Source organism: Chiroxiphia lanceolata, chromosome 2 (genome assembly GCF_009829145.1).
Source record: "Chiroxiphia lanceolata isolate bChiLan1 chromosome 2, bChiLan1.pri, whole genome shotgun sequence".
In the NCBI taxonomy this organism is placed as follows: Eukaryota; Metazoa; Chordata; class Aves; order Passeriformes; family Pipridae; genus Chiroxiphia; species Chiroxiphia lanceolata.
Window position 1 is genome coordinate 41,420,331 of NC_045638.1, and position 24,894 is coordinate 41,445,224.

The window sequence follows — 24,894 nt, forward strand, 5'->3', positions numbered from 1 at the left end:
GAAGTCTCCTTGTCAAGAAAACTATGAACAGATTCTGAGGCATGCTATAGTTGCTTACATGTAAAAAAGTTCTTGCTCAAAATTTCCAGACACTAAAGCTGAGCATCTAATTTCTTTTTTTTTAAATTGCTGCTACTAGCTGTAGGAATGGCTCAACATCTTGAAAATTATGCTTCACATTTCAGTATTTAAACTTTGCATCCATAATTGAAAATTATTCTTAATAACCATATTAGTTTTCTTACCTTAAATATTTTTAGGCCATATCCATGCTAATATACTAATGTTTACTCCAGTACAATGAGCATGACTGGGTATGTCAAGACTTTCAGTACGTACCAAATGTACAACATACGGAAGACTCTAAAATTAAAGAGACTACCATCTATCTTCTATTTGTATTTTGAAATCTTAAGGACAGTCCCTTTAAATGACCATTTTTTTCAGACACAACCACTTATAATTTAATTTTATCCTCTGATATCTTACAGAAAACACTTTAAACATCAAGCAAGAGGAGTGCTGACATGCGACTTAAGAGATGCAGGTTCAGTTTGACACCCTGTTACAGACATCCTGTGCAATTTCTAGCAAGTCCCTTGAACTCTGTAGCTCCACTCTCCTTCTGAAGAAAACAGTTGTCAGCTTTAACCTCTGATGGTACATAAACACTTCTGAGTTCTTCCATCCTTAGTGATGGAGGCAACCTGAACTTCTTGAAGGATGCATTAGCAGTTTTGCTTTTTCTTGAGTGAAAAAGGATCTTGCATCCCAGCTATTCTCAGCAATATGCTATGTAACACGACAAAACTTTGGGTTCTACTTACAAGTATTGAAAACAGATATGTTAGGGCAGATTGTGTGCCAACATAAGCCTGTCAGTAGAAAGAATAAAGCTACTGGATAAGCTGTGCCTTGAAACAAGAACACCAGCTTGGGGGACAAAGTCAAGGTTGTTACCTCACTTCAACACCGCTGGCTTGACCAGAAACTGCAAAGGCTCACAATATCTTAAAACATATGCTGTCATTGAGGGATTTCTCCTCCTCCTCACTCTTCTGTACAAAACTTCTACAAGGTCAAAGCCTGCCTACTCTGGTGATTGTGGAACTGAATAGGTCCCCTTACAAAGGCAATGAAAAATGTAGATACCTATTAAAAGCAATGTAAGCCTCTTGCACATCATACAAATCTATGGATTCTAATTGTTTCATAGTTTTGAATTATTACATTGTTGTGTTCAAAAAAACTTAACAGTGACCCTAACATGCATTACCATTTATCTATCAATACATGCTTTGTCACAAGAAATTTTTCTCACAAGCATCTCTCTTGACATGCAAATGCTTAGATGAACTACTGTAATATTTTAAAATATGCTGTAAACTTCCTGTAGAAGCAAGCATTGACAATGGTGGGGGAAGAGAAAGAAAGTGACTGAACAGATTTGTACCAATTCAGATATATCAAATTTTACGTCTGTAGCTGGGTTAAAGAAAAATCCTTCAGATTAGATGTTGTTAATATTCTATTTGAAAAAACTGAAACAGCATCCAGCCTTTTTATAAAGCAGAGCCTGTAAAGTAATTTATGAAAACAATGGTAGATCTAGTTTCTTATAGAGTCTATCAATGCTTCTATCTAAAGCTCTAGTTTTATCTTCTGCCTACAATTCTTCCCTTCACCATTCTCCAGTCCATAATTAAGGTTAAGTGTGTGCCAGTTTCTTCCACAACTAGAACACTGACAGCATGTCTTTCCCACCAATAATTCTGACAGACCTCAATCATTATTTAGATTTCTAATTCATTCCAGATATTGAACCAGGCAGGAAGGGACCTTGGGAGGACTCCAGTTCCACCCACTCCTCAGAGCAAGGTCAGCCAGGAGATCTCAACCAGCTTGCTCAGGGCCATGCACAGTTCAGTCTTGAAAACTTCCAAGGACAGGCCTTCCACTATCTCTTTGGGAACTTGTCCTCATGTTAAATTTAGTTCAACTTTGTTATAGACCTCAAAACTTACTGGCAGGTAATGGAGGAAGATGATAGAAGCAGACAACTGAGTTGCATAAGGCTTGTTTACATAGAAAATGGGCTGAGAAACAAATGCCAAAGTTATATAAATATTTATAGCTATTGGTTTATGTAGAGGAAGCGATAATCATACTTACAGACCTCAAGATAGACACATATCTTAGAATTTTGAAAGCAAATGAACTAGCCAGATTTTACAGAATTAACTAAAGCTCAAGCATAAGTTAATGACAACTTCAAACTCTTTATTCTTGTTTGTTTAAACTATAGAAAGTGAAACTTTTTAGTATAGTAAAAACTTTGGCTAGTAAAACTAGCCAATTGCACATGCTTTTTAAAAGGGCCAGAAGACTACAGTCCTGTAGTCTTCAAAGCCAACACACTCTTATATTACTTTAACCAATTTATAATCACTGATAAAAATTCAACTGCAAAACTTGTTTAAACTATTCTAATAGGATTTTCTCTAGCTCATTAAAATTACACTTTTACAGTCTTCAAGAATAGGCCTAACAATTAATTCAAAACCTTCTTAGTAGCATCACCTGCTTCCAAAGGATTAGAGTTCAGGAACGACTGTGTCATGCTGTCCAATCAGAACCACACAGAAAGAAACAGTTTCTACTTCATGTCAAGCTAAGAACCTTCTTACCTCAAGAAGTCTGTGCTCCTGACTTCCAGCACTACCCAGATCTGGCCTCTGAAAACAAATGCAAACCTAGATCAAAAAATTCACCTCTGACAATTTGACTGCCATTATCTGGTCTGCAGAATCAAGCTTAATGTATGCATATAAACTGCATTTCCATAGTGGCTTTTATTTATTGCTTTTTAAAGAATTTGACCTTTTCCATTGAACCTAGCTTTAGGTAACTAAAACTTAAGAAAAACTAAAACAAAAATAATGAGACTAAGAGGCAAACAACCTAGCCTAAATTTCTGCTCTTTCATCAGTCCCCATGTAGAATGTAAGGTAGGTAGATATCAGAATTTATATGATATTGCATAGCCTGAAAAGAACTTGTATTCGAAGCAGACTTCTTTGTTGCCCTAGAAACTAAACAAGAATACAGCTTAGTGTCCTTCAAGCTAATAAAAACATCCTACAATGCATATAACAAAACTTTGCAAAAAATTCTCTGTTGAGACAGATTTGCCTCACAGTAATTAGGTTACAGCTCTGGGTATTTTTCAGAGGATGGACTATTTTACTAAGCAAGTGACCACACTGATACAGTGAACCAATTTAGGAGAAAATAGTATAAATGCTATAATTTTCTCTTTTACTTCAGAAATAGTATTCTGATTTCAAATCCTTTTGACTATAATCAAGCCCTCTTCTACCAAAATAAAAATTGTCACCAACAAAGAAAAAACAGATGTGAATCCAAAGGCCTTGACTAGCATCATTAGCAGATGCTCTGAAAGCCCCCACACTGTCCTTCTGGACAAAATGTTCAGCCCACAGTTGGATAAACATATCATGTAGTGTGTGAGCAATTGGCTTGTGGGTCGAGCACAGAGGGTAATAGTGAGTGGGGCAATGTCAGACTGGTGACCTGTCACTAGTGGGGTTCCACAGGGCTCCATCGTAGGTCCTGTGCTCTTCAACATCTTCATAAATGACTTGGACACAGGACTGGAAGGGATACTAAGCAAATTTGCAGATGACAAAACTGGGAGGAGCTGTTGACTCCTCAAAAGCAGGGAGGCCCTGCAGAGAGACCTTAACAAATCAGAGGACTGGGCAATCACCAACCATACAACAAGCTCAACAAGGGAAAGTGCAGGATTCTGCACCTGGGATGGGGCAACCCTGGATGTACAGACAGGCTCGGGAATGAGATGCTGGAAAGCAGTGCCATGGAAAGGGACCTGCGGGTCCTGGTTGATGGCAAGCTGAATATAAGGTAGCAGTGCCCTGGCAGCCAGGAGGGTCAACTGTGTCTTGGGGGTCATCAGGCAAAGCATTGCCAGTCAGTCAAGGGAGGGGATTGTCCTGCTCTGCTCTGCACTGGTGCAGCCTCACCTTGAATATTGTATACAGTTTTGGGCACTGCAAAATAAGAAAGATATTAAGCTCTTAGAGAGTGTCCAAAGGAGGGCAGTGAAGATGGTGAAGGGCCTTGAGGGGAAGCCGTGTGAGGAGCAGCTGAGGGCACTTTGTTCAGCCTGGAGAAGAGGAGACTGAGGGGAGAGCTCATTGCAGTTACAACTTCCTTGTGAGGGGAAGAGGAGGGGCAGGTACTGATCTCTTCTCTGTGGTGACTAGTGACAGGACCCAAGGGAGCAGCCTGAAGTTGTGTCAGGGGAGGTTTAGGTTGGATATTAGAAAGAGGTTCTTCACCCAGAGCATGGCTGGGCACTGGAACAGGCTTCCCAGAGAAGTGTCACAGCACCAAGCCTGACAGAGTTCAAGAAGTGTTTGGATGGTACTCTCAGGAACAAGGTGTGACTATTGGGGATGGTCCTGTGCAGGGCCAGGGGTTAGACTCGATGATCCTTCTGAGTCCCTTCCAACTTGGCTTATTCTGTGATTCTGTAACCACATATTAAAAACATACTACAAGAAGACTTTACATAATGCTCACTCCTCTCGAGTTTCTCCCAGAACATTTGATTTTCAACTTGGGAAAGAAAAACATTCTTGACTTCAGAAAGTTGGTGGTCCTTATCTTACAGAATAATTTATCTAATTACTATGTGCCTGGTATAAATAATTGGAATGTTTGAATAAACAGAGCACTAAGAAGGTTTTCTTCTCCACAGGTATAAGAAGTCACCTTCATCTTTAACAACCCAACTTTCTAATTCTAGAAAGTTAATTCAAAAAGAGTACATCAGCTTGTTAAGTGAAACTCTTTCCATATCTGAAGATGAATAGACTGAAATAAGGGCTTCAGAAGACATGTTTGGATTTTTTTTGTTGTTTGATTTGTTACTTGTTTGTTCTTATTAAAAGAAATTTTGGTTCATCTTCAAATATAAAATACCACCTCCCAGCATACTACCTCTGTGTGGCAAATATAAAGAATAATTTACTTATAACCTCTCTTCTGTGTTGAACAAACTCCAGAAATCATTTTCTTAGGAGCTTTTTCATTCTTTCTACAATAGGACAGGTACCAATTAGAGAAAAACAAGACTATTTCATTCTAAATCAGTGTTGTGGATACATTCTAATAACCAGAATTTTCTGAGTAAGAACTTGTTTATAAAATGACATTAAATACAGGATACCTAGTAAAACAGTAAAATCTAAACATTTTTCTTTTCCTTACACGTGTGTACGTATATCTCAAATCTAACACTGGATTAAATACCAAAATGAAGCCAGGTAGAATGAGGAGCTCAGATATACTCATCATATCAGATGTCGAGCTATTTATATTTTAACTACTGTATAAATGATAATTTCCTCAGGTCTAGTCTAGGTTAAAAAAAGCTCCCTTTTCCCAGAAGACCTTTACTAACCTGCCTGACAGCTGTTTTGTTGTCCATGAAGACACTTTGTGGCACTCAGTCAATCCTGGAGACTGTTTTATCCTGTACACGTTAACCTCATCAACTATCAGGCTGTGCTTGCACCAGCAAGGTCAGCCTCTGGGACTCCATCACCAGGCTGTTCCATCTCTGGGGATTTGGGCACTTGGTTGCTTTGGCCAGTGCCAAAGCTGTGTCAGCAGCAGTGTGGGTGCACCAGGGTCAGAGCCTAAGGCTCTGGGCTGTCAGCATCCCTTGGGCACTGGAGCGCCTCCACACTGGCCTTTTGCCAATGGCTGTGTGCTGGCTGATGGCCTGTGTCACCTAAAGAGATGGTTACTCAGCTGAATTCATGGAGAGGACAGGCCTCGATGGCTGACAGAAAGAGCAACTCGTGCGTGCATGCGTGAGAGAGAGGGGAAAAAGAATGAAACAAGAGGCTATGTCCCTTACTGACATAATTTTTTTTTCAGAGGGAGAAAACACCAACAGGCCAGACCAACCTAAGTAACTTCTTTAAAATGTTGCGAATTCCCCCATGGACACCAATTTCAATACTGCTTAAATTAGGTAGGAAACAATTAGGGTGGATTTATACTGGTTTATCCAAACTTGTTCAGAAGTAACTTGGTGACAAAATTTTCACATGTGGACAAAGACTATTTAAAATGATTTTGAATAGAAGATGACCACAGAACCTGGTAAAATCTGTATTTTGGTTTTTTTCTTTTTTATCGTGACTCCTGACCCCATAAGCTAAAAGACTGAAAACCCTCTCTGCACATATATACATATATTCGTGTATATGAACGTACATTTTAGCTGTCTCTCTTTCTGAGTAAAAATTTATTTTTAAAAAACTATGTAATTTGTTTTATTCTGAGAGACAAAATACTACCTCAATATTTCCATGTCTGCTTGTCACATTCTAGGTACAGAAAGGATGATAATTTGTATACTTAACCCTCAAAAGTAACAGTAATCATGGCAAGAAAATATTTGAAAAAGTTGAATTCCTTTTAAGAAAGAGACTATGTTTAAAGGTACCACACACCCTAGTGTCCATTACACCTTCTTCATTGAATCACTAATTGGTAACTAGAATTTCCTGAAAATAGTCCACTAATTATTTTTTCCACATTAAGTTATCCTATGCAGAAAGGCCATTCCAATTAATAAGAAGGCATGTGCGGGGGTGTGAAACCCAGACTGTTCCCAGTCCTTTTAATCTAACCACATTTCTTGCTGACAGACAGAAAGTCTTTCAAAGGAAGGCGTTTTGATCATCTCTGGGAGAAGAATGTAGACTTCAATTACTAGTCCAATTATCCCAGCTAGGCAGGCAATACAATTGCTTAATTTTAGAGTAATAAGGGACTTCCAAGGTGTGCCTTCTCAGCTTTCATCCAAGACTGAGCTTTCCATTGTCCCTCTCTGGCAGATGAAGCTACCATGATGGCAGTCACTATTTCTGACTAAAAACCATCTGAAGGAGAATTCAACATTCACTAAGTTACTTGATTTCTTTCTTGAATATGCCCATCTCACTTAAATAAAGGATGCACTTTTTTGTATATTTTTTGCCAAATATAGTTTATGAGAACAAGATATAGAAAGAAATGGCATTATTCTGCAATAAATAGCAAATCATACTGAATGACCAAGTTCTTGAGAAGCCACAGAAAGAAAACTCTTTATTTTTTTCAAAAAATCATTCTTCTTTCCCATGTTAAGTCTACAAGGTAGCATTTCTTCCCAGAGGTAAAACCTTTGTAACCAGAGGTTTTGTTTTTTTCTTCTCAGTGTCCCCCTATCAAGCTTAGGGACTCACCTGTAAACCCTGCAATACATGCCACCCTCCTTCCCTCTTTCTTCATGTTCCAAACCAATTTGGACTTTTTAAGTTCAAGTACCCTGACTCTAGCTTTCCATATATTTTCTTTTCCCTTTCAGAACACAGTTACATTGTAAACTTTGGTAGCTCAAACCTGAATTATGTGGATTTGTTCAATCAAAGAGTTACAAAAGCATTAAGATGAAGCAGTCCGGGTAAACATTCACATAACGTGTCCTGTCTACAAACCACTACAGCTGCCCAATAGTTGAGCTCTTGGCAATTACAAATGTAATCAAAAGCGTAAATCAAAAAGATTAAAAGACCAGTAGCTCCAGTCCATCAGGAGGCTACCCAAGGATGGGATTTGCTCACCATGGTTTCTGAAAACCACCGTTGCACAGGTGAGGAACAAGTCCAGCAATTCTCCAATTAAGTGGTCAGTGCAGAATCTGAGGCAAAGGTCCTGGTGGCAGCAGGACCATTTCCACAATAGTGCCAGACCTTTAAGTAAAAACTGGTACTCAAGAGTGGTAATAGGAACAGCATTCCTTGCCAACAGCTGTCAGACTGATCTGATGGATGACAAGTATCTGACTTTGGTTGCTATGAAATCTGGTTACAGAGAGCACTCAAGAGTTACAAGATGCTTGACTAAAAACTGTTGGATGGTAAACAGACTCATCAGAAATTTGCAGCAGCTACATAAGACTGATACTTCGGTAAATAACGGAGGTTACACAATCCCACATGGAACAACTGTGTTGTCTATGGTGCCTGACTACAGGCAAGACCATTAGATATCCAGTCATCCAGTCCAAAATTATCAGCTGATCCATAATGTTATCTTTAAAGGCAGGAGAGGATTTTTCAACCCTAATCCCATCAAAACATAGCCACCCATTCACCACATCAACCAGCAGCCTAGCTTCTCCACAGTTTGAATGAAATTTAGGAATATTTGAATGGAGTGAAATTCTAGAATGTGACACCATGCCTAAATTTTCTGGAACACTGAGAGCCAAAGAGCAGAAGGCTATTGATTCTCTCACATGGTCAGCCTCTAACAGCTACTGGAGAAACAGATGGTATGAAAATAGACTGCTGAGCATCTGCAGCATCTAATGTTAAGTGAGGCTGCAGACAACCGAACTAAGGATAGACAGAAGAGATGCCTACGAAGGAAAACTACTCAAAGTTTCTTCCTGTTTGATATTTAACATTAAAACTACATGGACTCTCAACAGGCTATCTTGATATCATCTGCTCCTCCAGGTTCTTCCTAGGAAAGAGTCTGCCATCCCTCAGACAGCTATTTGTATAAGGATAGCCACCTAAGCAGATCCTACTCCAAATAAAATGTTACAATCAGTAATATAATATAATGTGTGCATAGAACTCTTTTTTTAGAGAAGGAAGCTATCTGAAGTACAAGAATTGTTATAAGCTCATGCTGTGGATGACATGATCATCAAGTCTGTGGTCTACCCCATATTCTGTACTAACAAGATCCATACAAAGACATTCAGAAATTCACTGCTCAAAATATACAGAATGAAACTGATGTGAAGAAGCAGGAAGTAAAGAGAAAAATTCATTTTTGATGGCAAATATTTCTGGGTCTGAAAGCAAAACTGAGGCAGCTAAATATACTGGGACTCCAGAATAATTTAGAGGTCCATGAAATTTCTTACCTACCCACTTAAATTCTTGAAAGTCTGCACCCACTTGAAGCTTTTTTGTCAAAACAAGGTAGCAAGCAGTCTGACGGCCTACAGCTGTGCAAGCCCAGCTGAGCCATCTACTGGAACCAAAACACACCTAAGCTCTCTGGGGAAGCAGCCAAGTCCCTCGAGAGGCCTAATTCACCAAACACTGTTCCATGAGTCTACTAACACAACAATAGTAAGATACTCAACAAAAACAGAACAGATATCACTTCCACAGAAAGCCATGAGAATAAAGGCAAATAGTGGCAAATGCTGTTTCTCACATTTAATGTAGCAGTACAGCAACTACAGCCCTGATCACTGAAGTGATAGACCTGCACCATACAACTTCTTTGGTCATAGGAGTTTCACATCTGCTTTTTCCAGCAGACTGTTCTAACCACTAAGCTACAAGTGAGGTTGAGAAAATACTCTTCAATCTTCCTGTTGAAGATAAGCCACTATGAAGGTACATACAAATACATGAAAGCAAATTCACAAACCCCAGGGGAGCAACAGAAAAAGATCAGATGTACAAACTGAAGAAAGATACCAGGGATTGAAACCTGGTGATTTCTCAGAACTGCTTATTCACTTTAGATTAAGAAGTCACTGCAAAAATGCAAAATTGATATTCCATACAGTTAGAGGTCACCAGAAGACTCCCCTAGTCCAAGTGACCACAATATTTCAGGAAAGATCAGATGTTGCTCCATGATGACATACTGACTTGCATTTTTCTCCCATTCTTTCAGAATTTAAGTGTTTTGACCAGTGAATGGGTCTGTGTCTCAAGAGTAGAGATTCTGCATACAAGTTGATTTTTCGAGTAGTTTGCTGCAACAGGAATATACCCCTCAAAGCAAAGCAGATTCCTAAAGAAATAACACAGAAAAGAAACACTAAGCTATTTTACAAGACTCATTCCTCATTTATTTCTCAATGAAATGCAAGAAAAGAGAAGGTTGGCATTGAGGAAAAAAAAAAAAATTAAAAAAAGGCATCTCTTCCAGAGCACTGTAAGATCGATGCCAGGATTGTCTGCCTGCATCCTGCACACTTGGTACAAAAACAAAACCAACCTTTCTTACCCCCAAAACCTCCTCAGTAAGCAGTGAAGGTTATCTGTTAAAGAACCCAAGAAAATCACACAGATTTACATGGTACCACAATCAAAATCCCCCATTCCCTTTCCCCCAACCCTAACACCACACCCAAACGGACAAAAGCAATGGGATAATTCATTCCACATTATTGCTTGAATTTCGATAGTGGATTGTAGCATTAACCCTGCAGAATGTGAGTCATTCTTCTGTCTTACAGGCATTGTAGGGAGTAACCTGCATGTCAGCTACTAAGGATCTAACTGCATTTGAGACTAACAGAGCAAATGCCTTCTTTAAGCAGCAAGATGGGGAGCCTGGATTTGATCAGAGACTGAGAAACACTCAGAGCAGTTAGATTTTTCCTTTGTGAGGGTGGAGGGGTTGGAGGGGTATGAAAGGCATCTGATAAAATGCTCCAGAAGAAATAGTTCAACATGATTATCTTCGGACCTCCAAATCATTTTCAAAAAAAGAAATTGTATTCCTGAAGTTAACCACCCCCACCCCCCCCCCAAAACTAAAACACAAAACACCACTGTGTGACTGGTCTTCAGCAGAATTATTACAGTAGAAGGGGGTCAAATTTCTGAACCTGGATATAGAAGACTACCACTAGGAAACCCCATTAATACATCAAGTCCTTTTGGCAGTAGAAAGTAACACACACTCTGAAAACATACCTTCTCAAAAACAGGTATGTACAAGTAGCAGTATATAAATAAGGACTGCTGTCACATAGTTCAAAAAAACACACACATTCAAAATTCTGTATCATTAAATACAGAGGTGGGTGAATAAAACCCATTTTTTTTCCCCCACTCTTTCATAAATTCTGGGGAAAATGGTATAAACCCCCAACATTTTGTATTCACTGTTTTGTTATAACAAAAATCAAGCAGTTTCTAAAATTTGTAAATGAAATTAAAAACATGGTAAGGAAAATTCAAAAGAAAACAAATTCTTGAAAGACTTAGTTTTATGCATTTCTAAATAGGTCTAATAAAGCTCATGGCTTTTTCAAAAGAGAAAAGCATTCCAATTATTTGCACATTTACAAAATGTTTCAAGTAACATTTTGTACATCAATTAAAAAGATGTCATAGAAGTGCTGGAAACTGCAGCCAGATCTAATCAGATTAAGCAGGTTGATCAGTCCTAGCTTATACTTCAAACAGTAAAATATATTAGAATTAAGAGGGGAAATAATTCAAACATTCTCCTACCCAAACTTGCTCATCAGTCAGCAAGCATGCATATAGGGCCAGCAGTGATCTCTGTGGCTATTTCTTGAAAGTGCCTTTTCTTGCAGTTAAACAGAAAACCAGGACCAAAGCTCTTCTTCACAACATTCAAGCACTTTAGTTCAGCATCCTTATCCAATTCATTTCTAGTTCAAATTAAATTGTAGTTGAGTAGAAACTCGCATGGGAATCTCAAACACTATTAATCTTTTAGTTAAGTTGGCTACCTGTTACCCCGAATAATAATGGGAAGTCCCCAAACCATTCTGTAAAGTAAGAGCTGTATTTTATTTTACCCCAGACCACTACTCTATGCTATTACATTCTAATATCTTAAAAATGCTTCAATGTCTGCCTCATTACCCTGACTTTTGCAGAAGATAATATTTTTAAAGTTGTTAAAGCGCTATCTACAAGACGAAAGTGGTATTTCAAAACAAGCTAATCAACTCCAAAAACGTACACTGCTTTTTTTTGTCCTTCACCTACTCCAGGGCTAATCAAGACAAGAATTAAAATATTGTCACCATTGCATTTTTAAAGAGTCCAGCATCAACTAATTGAATGAGTCCCATGACATTAATGTTGAGAAAGGATAACGTGCTCATGACACACCTTTAATTCTCTTGTCTAGACTAGGATTTAAGACAACAAAATGCATCCAACCCATTGACAAAGAAAGTGTTCGAGTTGCACTCATCATTGTAAACTGTACCTAAATTATAGTGTTTGCCTTAGTGCAGCAGAAACTGAATACTAGTCCTGTACTAGAAACCTCTGGAACACAAAACAAGAACAAAACAAAACAAACCCAAAACAAAAAAACAGAGCAGCAGGAAGTTAGTGAATAAGAGAACATACAGAAGCAGATAGCTATAGCTCTTGTTACCTTAACAATCACGTAAATCTTTGTACAAGTCACTACGTGTCAGGATAATTTAGCACTGCAGTCCCAATTGCTTCCCTATTCTCTCTCAAAACGTTATCACATACCACCTACACAATTTACACAGAGGAAAAAAAAAAGTTTGAGCAACACTTGCAATATTTCAGAAATTAAGTAACCGGTAACCCCAGGTTTATTCTTAGGTGCAAAAAATAAAAACCTGACATTCAATTATTAAGAAGAAAACTAGAAAAGGGATGGGTTTAATGATTTTTTGGGGAGATCTACCCACTCAGATATTCCACATTTTCATCCAAAAACTTTCAATAGCCAAAGAATGTCTATTTTTGAAATTTCAGTCTAAAAAGTATCTCTGCTAACAGGAGTTTTAACTAAACATAACATTACCCAGAATGTTTTATATTTGACCAAACAACTAAATTTGCTTCTATCCACACACTATCCAACTGAATAATTATTTTGAAATAAAAGATGAAAGTTACTCCCAACTGTGTTAGCTATAAAAAACAATATTTAAAGAATTACTGTCCTCTAAGCAAAACAGAAATTCAGAAGCAAAACCAGAAATTCTAACAAGCAACAATTTTGTAAAATAAAATTTTCCAAGTATTCATTGAAAAAATCTATGCCAAAACAACTTAATGAAGAGCAAGACAGAACACATTCAACTCCAAGCATTAATGTTATATTATTGAACTAAGCTATGAAAGCCATTAAAGTCACTCTTATATCTGGTCTTTAACACATTAAATAGCATTTTTACAACACAGGCACAATCAAGCAATACTGCACGACCAAAAACATATTTAAGAAGTCTTGCCACATACTGTTCTACTATTTGACAATTGCAACTATCCATATTTATTCACACAACTCTACAACATAAGCTACAGCAGCAATTAAGACCCAAAACCAGAATTTGATGCAAAATAATACAGGTGTCATTTAAAAAAAAAAAAAAAAGCTACACTCTAAACTAGCACAATCTAAACTAAACACATATATAAAAAGGAGCTTGCCTACCTGGCTTTTTCAATAAAAGTCCAAAGAACACCTAAAAAGTAGGAGGGGATAAAAAGATTTATTTTCAGTGTCCTCATATGGAAACTATTATGTCACTTTACCTCACAAAGAAAAATAAGTAAAACTTGGAAAGGAATACCTATACAATTATCTAGATGGGGGGGGTGGGGAACGTGCAAAAAAATCCCAGAGAAGACTCTGGCTACAAGCATTGTCTCCAATTTTCATGGTTTCCACTGAAAAGAAACCCAAAGTATTATGAATATTTCAGATTATCAAGAAAGTGAGAGTGGGAGAGTGTGTGGGGGGAAAGAGTCAAAAAATCTCTTCAAGTACGTAATTTAATTCAAATGCTACTACAGGAAAACATTAAAGGTTATATGTTCCAAAGATGTACAAGCACATTGAAATATCTAAGACTTAGCCAAGCATCTTTAAAATAACCTTCTATAGCTTAAAACTGCACACTGTCCGAGACGTTTTTAGAGGATTGTCCATATATGAATTGTAGAATGTATGTAGAACCCTATAATTTTATCTGATAGAATCAGTTCATTAATTTAAATTTAAAACAAAAGTAGATTCACCAAAAAAAAAAAAAAATCTAAACTCAATGCAACACTTCTTTCTGTCTCTAGTTATTTTGAAAACACCAGAGCATAAATCTAAGTCGCATTCTTTCTATTACAGACACTTTCGAGGGCACAGTCTATGTATCAGTTCCCCAATAAGACACGAGGTGGCCAGACAGCTGAAGGTTATACAGTCAATTAGGTACGACTGACTACTTGTGTTTACCACCTCTTTATGCGTGACTGATGCTTAAAATATTTGCATTTTGTTCTTATAAATCGATAAGGTTCTCACCTCAGAAACAGCTATTATTAGGTGTCCCTTAACAAAAAAAAAAAAAAAAAAAAAAAAAAAAAGACTTGTAGGGCTTTTCTATTATACTTAAATATTTTAACACCATGGTCAAAGTCTGCACCATGTCAGAATTTCATCCAGTTTCCTGCATTTTCTCAGAAATATATCCAAGTGTTTGTTGAGATTTAAAATCTGTTACTCTGTTCTTCCAATGAAGTCCTAAATTTCATCTGATGGGTGCACAAGAGTGGCTGGCAGCTTGGCCAAGCATCCTGTGGAGAATTGGGCCATGGTTATTACCTTTTTCATGTAAAGATGAGTACTGTACTCGAAACAATACACTACATCAAGATTATTGCAAGAAAAAGAACACTTGCTTTTAAAAAGACTTCAGGATTGAAGTCTGCCCTTATTTCTACCACTTCCACACAGCTACCACCTACAAAAGTCCCTAGACATTTGTCAAGCTTTACATGCAGTACACTACTGAAGAAATAGAATTTTCTAAGTTTCACTTCTACCGAACATTTCAGTGTTTCTTCCTGGAAGGCTGGAGCCATGTTTGTGGTTGAATGTGTTATAGCAGTGCCTATGAAGAATTCTCTAACCAGTTCTCAAAATTAGAAAATATTTTCTTAAAATAAAGATGCAAAATACATAGAATTTCAGAAAATCGAAAAATTCAACCTTGTTTAAAGAGGACTTATGTTCTTTGAATAAAAACCATTCTTAGTTTTCATACTACTAAGAAAGCAATATTTTCAACTAGAAATTTGAGCAATTTGTAATTTCAAGTATAGTCTTCCAGACTTAATCCCCATTAAGTCACTAAATACATCAATTACCACTGACTGAAGATGATGATTTCACAATTAATAAATTTCAATACTTTGAAATGTTTTAAATTACCACACAGAATCCCTAGACTGGGAGTCAGACTGTCATCCTGATAATAAACTCCACTGCCACAAAGAACATTCTTAACTCAAAGAAACTCAATGTTTCTGTGATATTTCATAGCAATATACTTAGATAATTTAGTTTGCATTTTCAGCCAATCTAAATAAATAAATTCTCTAGTCTTTGTCTTCTAGAGAAAAAGCAACAGATTAGTGAAAAGGGTTTTTTTTTCACTACTTGAAATAAAATAGTATTTTTGAGAAATGCTTTAAGTAGGCTCTGTTAGTCTCTAAAACATGAACATGACAGTCCTGTCTTTAAAGCACTGGTCAGACATCTAGACAAATTACCGCAGGTGAAGAACTCTGAGTTAGCTTTGAGTTCTTTCTATTTCTATGCTCTAATTTTCTTCTTAAATAGAAATAATAATACTCCCTATTTCATGGGGTTCAACTTAAAAAAAAAAAGTAAATGCCTGTAGGACAAGCCGAGTAATTACATTATTGAAGGCTACACAAGCAACTGGAATAGATGCCCAGTGAGGTTTAAATTCAGCTTTATAATAGATAAACATTGCAAAGTCATATTCAAAATTAAAACTCAGTATCTGGCAAATATCAGCAGATTCTCTTCAGAAAGCTTTTTAATCACACAGGAGACAAACAGAAAAATGTTAGAAGTTACCCAACTCCTTTTTCCACAAACAAAAATAAAATTTACACTGCTTAATCTGCATACTCACTACTTACTTCTGAACCTTGATATCTAACTAGAGTGTACCACTTCCAATCTGCTTCTTTTCACAGCTTCTGTTCTTCCTTCACTGCAGACCTTTACTAGCACAGGCCCACTCATCCAATTTAGCCTCGCTCTCACAAATAAAAGGTTTCTCCAGAAAACAGCTCATTCTGAAACTATAAGGAGTTCTGTCTGCAGCATAAATGAGACAGCTCTTTGCTGCCAAGCTTGTAAATCTAAGAAAGGTCCCAGAGCTGCAGCACCTATCAATGTACAGGTAACACACATTGTGTATTCCTCACCAGGAGGAAATAAAGCACCAGTTGAACACAGAAAGTAAGTAGGCTTCAAAGCTACCACATAAAAATATTATGCTTATCTACACTCCATCTTCCCAGTAGTACAAATCCTCAGCATATGGAAGAATCAGAAGAAACAATGCTTAATGGACATATTTGGCACAAGAAGGGTCCAGAACCTGGTATTAGGTGCCTGAAATGGGGTTGGAACAATGCATTTCAGATAAGCACCCAATTGTACAATGAATAAGACCTCCCAAACTGTTTGCTTAGCTATCATCATTAGGGATAACAGCATCAAAGAAGCATGGAGGCACTCCCAAGTTCCTAAATATGTACTTATATATATAAAGGTATATACTTATATGCACATACACCTTTGGCATCATTCTGCACAATCCACCAACCTACATTAGGACACAATCCCTCTGTCCTTCTACATTGTGATTACACTCCTTATCCAGCAAAACAAGGTATCCACAGCTTCACTCACCTAGGGCACCACCACCTTCCTGTCCCCCATATACTGATACTAACGCACAAGTTCCAGACAAGCAGGGCCAGTTGCAGGCACTGCAAGAACAGCTGATTGCAGAAGTGATTGCTTTGTACAGCACAAGCAACTGCCAAGCCACTCCTTGGGTAGGTACTGCTCTAAGACACAGCATCTGCAGGAAGAAGAGAGGCAGCTGTGATTTTGCACCACTGTGATTCTTCATCCAACAGCAGCAGCACTCTGCACAGTGGGAGACTCTGTCCCAGAGTACAGTGTGCACTTCTGAAATCTTTCCCTCTTCCTCATCTTCTGTCTAGGCAGAGCTGCTGGGGGTGCACCTATCCACTCAGAACTGACATGGTTCCCTTACTGATGGTTAAAGCACTCAGACTCACTCTTAGAAAGATCTAAACAAAAATGTTTTACTTACTTTGAAAAGAGGAATATTGTTTAAATTTAAAACATTTCCCAGGAAAGAATTTTAATCACCTGTTTAAAAGCTATGGAGGCATCCTCCACTCTTGATAAAGCTGTGCACCACGACTGAAAGGGACGCAAGGCCTACACACACTACACAGGGAAGCTCAACTTTATAGTTTTGCCATTAGGAGCGTTCTCTGCAAGCTGGGAGACCTGGATTTCAGACCTGTTTCTAAGCCTATTTATGCACTAATATTAAACAGCCATTTAATGAGAACAGAAACTATAGCGGCAAGAGTGATCTCAATCTCTTCTAACCACTACACTTCAGAGCTAAGTGAAGGTCCACTTCTTTCCCCTCTTTCATTCATAAACATGTCATTCATTCCTCTAAGGTCACTCAGCTTCATCAGGTGGAGAAAAGGACTCGCTTAGCTTGGCTAGCCTGGTATGTGGTGGTTAGACAAGGGAAGTAGAAGACTCAAGCGTGCATCTCTTAACCTGAAGAGGGACTTTTACCTGGCTTTTCTACTTCTTGGGAGAGTAATTAAAATTACTCTTTAATTATGTATTAACACAGGGATTCTTTCAACCAAAAATAAAACAAAATAGCAAGGACAACATGTAAAATGCAGAAATACCTACCAGTTAGAGACTTGGCCAATTGGTTTTCAAGTACAATGAAAGTTCAGAGATCTTTAGATCATGGGTTTGTATCAAGAATAGCATATAAGTTGCCATTTTCAGGTACATCTCATCGAAAAACCCTAAGTAAACAGACTATGATTAGATGATTAGGACAATGGATTAAATGCATTTGTGCAACCGTAAATTACAATTTGTGAGTCCTTGTACAAATACATATTTTATCTGTAAATATGCATTTTTCAAGTTTAACTGGTAAAAAGTATGCAAGCTTAAGTCTGTAGCACAGTAGGTCTTACACTGCCTGTGAACTTAACTTTCCAAACGTAACACTACCACCACAACCCACAAATATAAGGTAAGGGAAATTAACAAGTAAAAATCTGGTACCCTTGCTGACACTACATCTTTTTAATACACCATACTCCTTTCAACTTCATGGTGAACTTGCCACTGGCTACCACATGAGAGGAGCCCTGAAGAAAAGATACAAGGACTCCCTGAAACAACATCTCAGCCTTGGCCATATTGATCAACATAACTGGTCTACTCTGGCCTCCAGGTGGGAGGCCTGGAGACACACCATCTATAACACTGCTGCTTCTTTTGAGAACACACGCAGGATCAATCTTGAGGAGAAAAGACAACGCAGAAAGAACAGCGTCTTGCAGAATACACCACCTAAGGAGTCTTTCTGCTGTGCCTTTTCCAACTGGACATGTCTATCTTGTATTTGCCTTATTAGCCACCAGCATGCTTGTAACAAATGTGGATACAGCCTTTCCCAAATCTTCATTCGCGAAGCCTAGCCATGACTCCTTGCAACTACAACTCAACTAAAATTATCTGGATTTGCTAAAACTTTCAGGATTTCAGGGGCTTTTAAATTACATCGCATAAGTGAAATTTAGGATTACAATGTTGCTCATATGTTTCACAAAGTAACTAACCAAAAGCCTAAAGCTGAACTGTTGAGTGAAAGAGCCGCAGAAGGAAAATAAGAGCAGCATTTAGACCCACTCTCATCAGTGCTGAGTCAATGTAACTATGGAAGTAAAACTTGCTTTCTATTCTACTTCACCTATCTACAGCTTGTCAGCTGGGGTCTGAATGCAGATGCTCCACTGCAAGGTACAATGCAAGCTGCAAAAGCTACACATATGTATTCAGAGACTAAATGAATTTATATTGCTGACTCAATATAGGAAAACCAAAAGCATTTATTAATGAATAAAGTCTACCCTAATACTTAAATAAAAAATGTTCTTCTGTAAGGTATGTGCAGTGTAAGGACGGCAACAATACTGAAAATGGATTTTTCAAAATGAATTCAAAACAACTCCATTACATTGGTCTTTAGAAATCTCCTAACTGAAAAAGTTTGGACACACATTAAGAAATACCCACTATGAAAAAGTTGCAAGTCTCTAAAAATAGCAGTGCTTTGCTTCCTCCCTCCCCTTTCCCCTACTCACTCTCCTCCCCAATTTCAAAATACATCTTCCCCAGGCCTTGGTCTGGAATGGCAGTTTCTGTGAACAGACCATACCCGACCATACAATTAGCCATTATTATCATCATCATCATCCCCTTTTATGCTCTACTCTACATTAAGATGCAAATCCAACGGCTGTGGTCCAACTAAGTTATTTACAAGGGCTTCCCTTTCAGATGTCCAAGCCAAAGCTACAACCAGTTCTGCGATATAATTACAACCTCTCTCCACCGGCAATAACAGATCCCTGTCTGCGACGATCTGGCCAGCGGCATTTTCTCATCTATGCTATGGTTCAAACGGTTGTTATGATTTCAAATGGTGCATCTACCCTTATTTTAGCGCGATCGGCTGCATTTCAGCCGCTGACATCTGACTGACTGATGTACATCTAAACAACGCAGCGATCAGAAAAACAAACTGGCAGTAGGCACCAGTGTTTCACCACCGTGGGTTTGCTCCTAATAGAGCGGCTGGCAACGAGACCGTGGGAAATTTAAGAGAAACACCAGCATACATGAGGCCTAAAGCTCACAGCCGGCACTTCCACTGAGAAAGAGGCTGGCGTCCTGCACTTTTAAGAGTGGGAAGTTCATGGAAATACCTATGCAGGTATGCGAACAGGCAGATCTCTTGTCTGCTGCACGAAGGCAACCAGGTACTCCCCTTACACATCGGCCACGGCACGTCCCCCAAGAAAGTGCACTCGAGGGCTGACCTGATACAACATTCGGGGAACTGCTTTTCCGCCCCCCCAGTTCCAGCCTCTGCCCACTTCTCCGCCGCATTTCACAGGGGAGCACTCCGAACTCCCCGCACACGCGAACGGGGGGAGGGCAAACGGCGGAAGCCGCCGGAGCCCCGGCCCCTGCCCCCGCTCTGCCGCCCCCGGGCCGGCGCCCGCCCACGGGGAGCCTGGGGCTGCGGGCGCGGTACCGGAGGGGGCGGCGGGATGGGGGCTCGTCCTGCCGCCCGGGGGAAGGCAGGAGGGAGGCGGGCGAAGGAAGGGAGCCGCGGGGCAAGCACCTGAGCGGGCGTGGGCAGCCCCCAGGCCGGAGATCCGGGCACCGGGGCGGGGGAGGAGGGGACGGAGGGGGGGGCGGGCGGCCAGCAGGCCCCGGCGGGGCGGGCCGGGCCGCAGGTGGGCGTCGGGCGCGGCCGCCGGAGGAGCGGCCGCCGGGCAAGTCACCTCTTGACGCGGATGATCTGGTCGCGCATGGGTCGGATGTCCTGGAAGCTCTGCTGGTTGACTAGGCTGTAGACGAGGATGAAGCCCTGCCCGTTCTTGATATAGAGGTCCCGCATGGAAGCGAACTGCTCGGTGCCCGCCGTGTCCAGGATCTCCAGGACGGAGGGGGAGGCGTCCACCTCGATCTCCTTGCGGTAGAAGTCCTCGATGGTGGGGTCGTACTTCTCGATGAAGGTGCCGGTCACGAACTGCACCGTGAGCGCCGACTTCCCCACCCCGCCCGAGCCCAGCACCACCACCTTGTACTCGCGCATCCTCCTGTCAGCGCGGACCGCCCGCCCGACTCGCACCTGCCGACGGCCCCTCCTCACCCCCCCGCCATCGGCCGCCCCGCCCTGTGCCCGCCGCCGCAGCCGCCTCCGCTCCGCTCCCCGCCCGGCGGATGCTCCCGGCCGCCGCGGCGGCTCCTGGGCGGCGCTGCCGGCGGCGGGGCCGCGTTCACGGGCTGCGGCGCGGCCGGGGTGGGGCGGCGGCCCCGCCTCCTCCTTCCCGTGTCGCCACAGCAACAGCCAACGGGGCGGGACGGGGGGGAAGAAAGAGCGGGGAGGAGGAGGAGGAGGGGGGCGGACACTGCCTCGTCACGTGGCGCGTGGGCCCCGTGCTCCCCCCGGGCGCGGCTGTCGCACGTGATGCCGGTGGCGGTGGTGCTGGTGCTGTCTGTGTCCTGTCCCTTCCCCTCCCGTCCCGTCCCTCGTCCGGCACTGTCGCCCTGGAGACACGGCGACCGGCGACCCGCCCCCCGTGCTCGGCCCGGCTCCGCCGCCGCGCGGGCCTCTCCAACCGGGAAGGGCCAACCGGCGGTCACGCGCGGGGGCGGGACGAGCCAATGGCAGCGCGGGCTGGCGCTCCCACGGTTCCGCTTCCCTGTGTGCTGGGGGAGGGAGGTGGTTGCGGCGCGGTAAGTTCGTGCAGTTTTCGACCTGGCGGCTGTCCGGACGTGCCCACGGCCACCGTGTGAATCCTGCTCGTGGGTATAAAAGCAAATGGGATCCATAAAATCCACTGCAGCGATCCAGTGCGCCTTGGATCATGTGGACGCACTGCGGTCGGCACGCTGGGCTGTGCCTGCAAGGGATGGCCAGAGGTGTTTGTTGCTAGTGGGTGTCTGCCTTCTCGTCCCCTTCTGACAGAGAGAGGGGCACAGGAGAGGTGGTGGTACGGTTTGGGAAAAGCGCTCAATCAAAACAGTAAGGAAAATGAAAATGGTTGAGGAGATGGCATTCACAGTTCCTCATGGGAACCAGTAGCGCTCTGGAAAGATGCTCACACTTGTACGATTGTCTTTCTGCTATGAGACAGATACTTAACCTTTCTTTTTTTATTGTTTTTGTTTGTTTGTTTGTTTGTTTTTCTCAAACATCACTGCTTGGAATGATTTGATACAGGGAGTAAAGACTTGCTTTCCGTTAAAGGCTTAAGGGTCAGCCAGAGCGGTTAGACAGCTATTCAGATGCTTTCCGAAAGCTGTTGGAAAAGGAGCTCGCTCCTGGTGCTGCGTTTCTGACTGTGCTGTTCTTCCCTTTGTGCTGTCATATCTTCATCTGAAGTAAGGCCCATGGTGTCGGCCTGCTTTCCAGGCAAGTCTAGTTCTGCTTCCTTGTTGGCTTGTTTTCATGTTTCCAAATCTAACAGTGGCAAATATATTTCTGGCTTTTTGGAGCACATTTGACCTCTGTCCAAGTCTTTTGGTTAAATGCTTGCCATGTGCAGTATTTTAAGCTTTCCAGTGTTTTGCTTGGGCATTCTGTTTGGCTTTTCTTCTGTCTATTTTTGATTTTTGATTATTTTTTTCTTAACTACAAAGCTTTAAAACAAATATGTGTTAGTAGGATGCCTATAGCTTAGGTCTGTCTAGAAGAAAGAAGACTGTTTGCTGGCTTCTTGCAATGCCCATGCAGTTAAAAACCACCAAAGCAAACTGGAAAGCACACACATCTGAGCGATTTAAGTATATTCAGTACCAAGGAGGTATACAGAATTTGTACAGGACTGTTAGAATCCCTTTGTAAATGCTGCAGAGCCTGGCCAGTCTAGTCAGAATTGAGTAATAGTTTCAATGAATAATCTAATTTCTGTTGGTGACTCGAGACCTTCAAGTAATAGAAATGAGCCTACAAGAACATGTAATAGCACAAAATGCAAGATACTGCATGTATGGATTAATAACTATTTGTAGTGTAAGTCCAGGAACCCTCCATCAGAGTAATGGGAAAATACCTGGGTTTATTAGTCAACAGTGAAAGGAAGCTGCCAGTTTAATGTGGTTGTGAAAAACAAATGTAACTGTGGTATCCATACAGTCAAGCTTCTGGATTACTGGTGAGACATTACTGTGTCCAGTTCTGATAAATCATGTCCAAGAAACAGGAACTTGTACAGAAATACATCTGGGAGGGTTACTGGAAATGAACAAAGCTTATCTACAAGAGTACGCTGGGAGTATTTGTCTGATTAACCTAGGAAAAGCAAATGCAAGGGAGGGTTATGAGCAACCAGTAAGGCAGGGTGGAGTCAAGCTCAAGCGAGTAGGCATTTAAGCTAATGAACAACATCGATAGAAGAGCATGGATCTAAACTGATTTTAACCTAGACAGAAAATTAAGCCCTATCTCAGTGCAGTGAAGGTTTCGACGTTGTGAAGAACAGTGAAAGATGAACATATCTAGCAGGCTTTAAAATGTATTGCGTATAGGAAGATTATGTGCAATCATGCAAAATAGATTTAGGTGATCAATGCTGAAGGTAGGAGATTTGGGCTTACCTTCTTATTCATCCTGAGACTGGAACAACCTCCCGATGTTTGGAGATTCTCAGAAAAAAAGCTGTCGGCTGCCGGCTCATGACTAGGAGTGTAATTAGTGGGAAAGCAGCAGTTCAGACAGAGGTAACAGGAATGCTACCACTGGAAAGTTTTTCACCAGGTGTTCAGTCTCATTGGTTTGACGGGCAGCAAAATGTTATTTCACTTAATAGGGTGTGCCGGGACCTCAGAAATTTACAGACTGGAAATACAGAGGAATGTTGTATATAGCATGGAAGATATAAAAGATAAGGCAGGGTGGTCAACTGGAGGAGGTGCTGGATGCCTTGAATGGATGGCTGTTACCAAGGATCTCACCATTCAGTTGTTAGGCTGAACATCTCGCTGTTGCTCTGTTTTTCTAGCCTTCATTTTTGGTTTTGAATCATCTGACGAGAATGACAACATTGAAAATTCAGCTAATAAATGTTGGAGGCTCAGCCTCAGCCCTAAGAACAAATACAGTATCAGTTATGTAGTTATTTATAGCGAGGTGGAGAATAGGGGGCCACTTAGGTGTTGCCAGTCTTTCTTTTATGCATGTTGCTTATACTTTTGCTATTCTTTACTGAAGAGTAGGAGAAAAAAAAAGGTAGTAAATTTCAGGGAAAGAGAAACTTCCTACAGTAAAAGATTGAATTGGGCAAAGCTTGGCAGGCAAGTATCTCAGCCCACAGCATGCTTTCCCAGCATGACTTCCTTTGTAGGTTCTCATAGGAGACTCAAGAGTCATCTAGTCCCTTTGTGCTGGACAGCTGGGTTTTTGCTGGATTCCTAGGATTTAGGCACGACAGTTTTATTGCTCACTTCTCAAGTCTTTTTATGTCTTATATTAAACTGTGTTATTTCAAACTTCAGCAGCCAGTGGCTAACTGCACCATCTTATGATAGCCTGGAGTTTCTCAGTAAATATTAAATTTTTATCTTATGCAGCAACAAACACAATATTTCATATTTTTTTTGCTAGCTATGGTAGCCTCTGACTATACATTAGGGAAAGAGGAAAAAGGCCTTTAACATCTGTTTTCATTCCAAAGCCAGGGTTTGCTAATTCTTCACTACTAACAGTATCAGTCTCAAGATGTAAAGTGTAGCAATATGAAAAATGAGGGAATCCATAACCCCCTCGCCCTGAGAACTGATGATGGTCTTCTAACACTGAAGCATAAGAGAATGTGTGAAATAAAGCTTGTCTGTTCTACAAACTGCTCTGGTGTATATTTTGTTTTCCATTGTCAAGTTTTCTTTTAAATGCATATTAGTAGAACAACATGATTTCCTGTCCTTGCTTACCATCGTGTCTTTACATTCAGACTGTCAATGCAGTTCTGTCATCACATTGATTTCTCCTAACTATGTGTCATTACAGTATTTAGGAAGCATTAAGGGTTGAGATTTTGCTTAGTCTTTAATATTTCTTGCTAAATTAATTTTATTAGTACTGTCCATGAAGTTGTTGTCAAAGTCAGGACACAACTAGCTGTAGTGAAATGTAGCTGACTTTGCTTATCCTACCCTTAGCATTTTCAGGTGATCACACCATTAACTTCCCTTTCATACTGGCAGTAATGTTGTCCTTTTTTTTTTACCAACTGCAAAATTTTACGTGTTTAACGTCTTTGTTCATGCTTTCTAAATCAGAGCAGA

The 24,894-nt window shown here is 40.7% G+C and overlaps 1 protein-coding gene across 1 annotated transcript in view; it reads right to left on the reverse strand.

Annotated features, from left to right (window-relative positions):
• Window positions 1-20,796, reverse strand: part of RAP2A (RAP2A, member of RAS oncogene family) — a 33,175-nt gene extending 12,379 nt beyond the window's left edge. Inside the window, exon 1 of the mRNA XM_032679079.1 lies at window positions 20,388-20,796. Within this exon, the coding sequence (XP_032534970.1) occupies window positions 20,388-20,701 (314 nt within the window). The 5' untranslated portion in view covers window positions 20,702-20,796. The remainder of the gene's footprint in view (window positions 1-20,387) is intronic.
• Between the last annotated feature and the right edge of the window lie 4,098 nt (window positions 20,797-24,894).